The sequence below is a fragment of the Ziziphus jujuba genome, chromosome 1 (genome assembly GCF_031755915.1).
Source record: "Ziziphus jujuba cultivar Dongzao chromosome 1, ASM3175591v1".
Lineage (NCBI taxonomy): Eukaryota > Viridiplantae > Streptophyta > Magnoliopsida > Rosales > Rhamnaceae > Ziziphus > Ziziphus jujuba.
In genome coordinates this window covers 1,146,360-1,150,204 of record NC_083379.1, presented here as the reverse complement: position 1 = coordinate 1,150,204, position 3,845 = coordinate 1,146,360, and the positions used below count along the sequence as shown (strand labels likewise).

Genomic DNA, 3,845 nt, shown 5'->3' with positions numbered 1-3,845 from the left:
ATTGCTATCTCCTCCCATTGGATGGATACAATGAACTTTCTTGTGAAGTGGGCAAAAACAAGGTAAATTATAAAATTCTCAAGGCTTGATTTAATTTCAAAAAGCATGACAATATCAGTGTGGTTCAATTTTTAATGTTTTTTGCATTAGCATATGGAGCTTTAGCAAAGTACTAGCCTAATTTTCTCCATACCTAATTTTTCAATGCTGAGAGTCACTTTAATTTTTAGCTAAAACACATTCATTGATTTACTTAACCGACACCTATATTTTAACCCCCTCCTAAACAACATCGAATCAAACCGATACTTTCACATAGAGCTTTCTTGTCCCTACTTACATGAAAATACAATAAATGAATAGTCATTTGATAAAAATCATTCTATTAGTACGTGAGATTTTATGAAAAAGGTTCTTCATTTTCTTACGAGAAAACAATTTTTTTTTTTTTTTTCCCATGTGAATTTGACATAAGGGCAAGCAGAATGTTATGTACCTTATGTCAAAGGTCCAAAAGTCCAGCCATGTTTCATTACAATCCATGACCAATGAAAAGCAGCTAGATCTGGTAGATACTGTACTCCTGAGAAGCAAGGTTCCGCTTATGGAGGAAACCAAAATCATGGAAGCCGTAAAGTTTATTCACCAATCACCATGTTTCTTAAACCATATTTATACCCCAATAGAACTTCTTCTCAAAGACATAAAATAAAGACAATATATAATTTAAACAGGAACCACATAAACTTTCACCTAAGAAAAAATTAATCAAAACTGAAACACACTGCTAAGTCATTAGGCACACTGCTAAGTCCTTAGGCCTGCCAATTGCACCCAAGAAGAAGATACATTGATCTTTTTTATATTGTTAAAACTGAAAAACACTGCTAAGTCATTAGGCCTGCCAATTGCACCCAAGAAGAAGATACCTTGATCTTTTTTATATTGTTCCCAAATGTCACTTAACATATGATGAAGATAATTATTTAAATATCATGATCACATTACTTTTACCAAACAAAAACACAAAGGATAACTGCAACACTAAAATTGATAGAAGCCATATAGTACCTCTACAACAAGTAATCAGAATCAATACAGAGAGGTTTTTCAGTTTACAACTTATCCATGGCTCTAATTCCTTGCATAGATTATTTGTTCAGTTTCAAAATGTACAACAGTAAAACAATAAAGCCAAAAACTACTAATGAAGCATAAACAGAAAAATAAGACATACTCATGGAGATTAAGACCCAACAACATATGGTTACAGCTTCATATTAACTCAAAATTTAAAGTACAAGCTCAATTTCAAAGAATGCCACAAACACATCAATATCTTGTAGTTCCCTCAAACAAATGAAGAAAAATAGAAACACAAACAATCTACAATAAAACAGTGAGTCCATCATGGATCAGTTGCATATATATACTCCACTCTCAAACCTGTGACTAACCTCGTAAAAGTCTGTGCTACCCTCGTTTACAGGTTTTAGAGAAACCCCAGACAATGATTTAGTTCCTTGTACAGAAAATTTCACATGAGCAACAACCTCAATGTTTTCACCACCATCGTCCTCAACAGGATCAATAGGCATCCTCACCCTTAACCGGCCAGGAGAATCCTTTAATGGAATTTCTGGAATATGCCATTTCAATTCTTTCTCAGACCTATTCAATATTGCTTTAGGTGAAACCTTCAGCAATGAAGGGTCAACCGGTAGTTTCAAAACAAATGTCACATTATTCAATGGGGCCGGCAAATCGGGGTTCGAAACATACTGTATCATCACTGATAGTAAGGTTCCACTCTGACGTTTTACAAGACGAACCCTCAAAGGCAATGGTGTTAACCTAGGTAGCAAACTGTACTTCAAAATTGGTAAAGCTTCATCAGAGGGTGCGGTCCTCACATGAAACATCCCATTGCCGAGACTACTAACACGAGAACTCTGCATAACAAATCTCTTAACTGCACTTGTACCTTCAACGTTGAATGAAAACTCGGTTTCTTTATCATCAGAGGCTTTGGGAGGCAAAGTTTTCAAATAAACAACACCCATTAAACCTACTCTAGCAAGCAATGATTCCCTAAACTCGGCACTAATCTCTTCGGAAATGTACATTTCCGGACCCTTCATTTCAGTAGACTTAACCAGATTATCAAGAGGAGTACCTGCTGTTCCTCCTGCAGCAGCAGCAGCAGCAGCAGCACCAGATTTTGCAGGCTCAGCTCCAGTCTGTAGCAATTCAAGACCACCAAGGCCTTGCTCTTTCTTAACTTTCGTCGGACCAACAAACTCAGAGGGGTCCAACCCTCCACCCCAAGCGTCACTGAAACCTTCAAAAGTTTCACCAAGTGTAGCTTGCTCATTACCGAACTCAATCCCACCATACTCACCTTCAAAGCCTTCAACGGCAATATGCGTCGATTGGGTCGCCTCCGCAGGAGGCAAGGTGGTTACTTCAAGACCCGCCAAAGCTTTCGACAAATCCGAATCTTTATCCTTCTTGAACCCACCAACTAGCGACTCAGGCTGGCTAATCTTATCGCTCGCCGCAAATGGGTCTTTCTCAGCTTCACTTTCCTCCTCCTTCTCTTGCTTCTGATCTAGCTGATCCATGTGCACCACGGGAGCAATGCTCGCTACGACCTCATCCCCCACCGCAATTGTCTCCGGTGGCATTTCGAAGTTCACATTGGAGAAAGCGTCAACGCACGCCTGGTGCTCGACGGAATGCCCCTCTACGGACTTCCAGTTCTCGGCGCCGCGAATCTTGTTTTCGGTGTCGATGGCGGAATGCACCATCTTCGCGATGTTGTCGCCGTGCAAAGAAGCGAGCATGGCGGCGAGTCGAATGTTGCTGACTCCCCTGAGGACAATGTCGAGGGCCATATAAATCTCGGCGTACTTGCGGCTGAGCTTCTCTGGGGTCACATCCACGCCGCGACAGGCGGTGACGATGACGCTGACGGCCTGATTAACGATGTTGATGCACTCAAAGACATTGATGGAGTTATCATGGTCGGCGGTGGTGATACCCAGAACATAGATACTGTTGACAAGGCGGTACACGACCCGATAACGGCTCTCGACGCCGACGATGAGCTGACCGCTGGAGGCGGCAAGTGGGTCGTCGCCGATGGAGGCGATTGAGTCAGCGGTCTCGTCGGCATTGGACATGGAGGAGGAAGCGTTGGAGGATTGGCGGGGCTGGTTATGTTTGGCGGCGGCGAAGGCAAGGCGGGTTTGACGGAAGGCGGAGAGTGCAACGAGAGCTCGGGCGGGTGGGAACCACTCGCGGGTCTGGAGCAGGATGTCTGATCCATTGGCCGGTTGTAGAGAGAGGGCTAAGCACGACATGGTTCTGGTTTTCCAATCAGAGCAAATACGGATCTGATCCCAGAATTCTGGGTTTGGGTTTTAATTTTTTTATTTATGGATCTATTTTTCCTACGAAATTCAAGATCCGAAATTAAGAGGGTTCTGGTTTTGGCTTCGAGGGAGAGAAACAAAATTTTAAGAAACTGTTAATAGCAGGGACATAATTGTAGATTGGGAAAGTGGTGTGGTCGGGGGAGTCGCTGAGAGACACGGCGCTGAGAGTCTGATGGGAGAGAAAAGAGCGATGAAGAAAGTGAAATTCTGGTCCACTATTAACTTTTTAGCACTAGCCCATTGGGCCCTTGTGGCCCACTATTAACTATTAATTTAAATGACAGTTAAAATATGTATAAGAATATTTTAAAAAAATATTGTAAAAAAAAATTGAATCCTCCCATTCTCTATAGCACCAACTACGATATGTTATTTTTATCTTTATTTTAAATATGTAAAATAATA

The 3,845-nt window shown here is 41.6% G+C and overlaps 1 protein-coding gene across 1 annotated transcript; it reads right to left on the bottom strand.

Moving 5' to 3' along the window:
- Positions 1-1,246: 1,246 nt before the first annotated feature.
- LOC125424208 (uncharacterized) lies at positions 1,247-3,633 on the bottom strand. Its single transcript, XM_048481026.2, has one exon. The coding sequence runs from the start codon at positions 3,363-3,365 to the stop codon at positions 1,416-1,418; it is 1,950 nt and encodes a 649-aa protein (XP_048336983.2). The 5' UTR covers positions 3,366-3,633; the 3' UTR covers positions 1,247-1,415.
- Between the last annotated feature and the right edge of the window lie 212 nt (positions 3,634-3,845).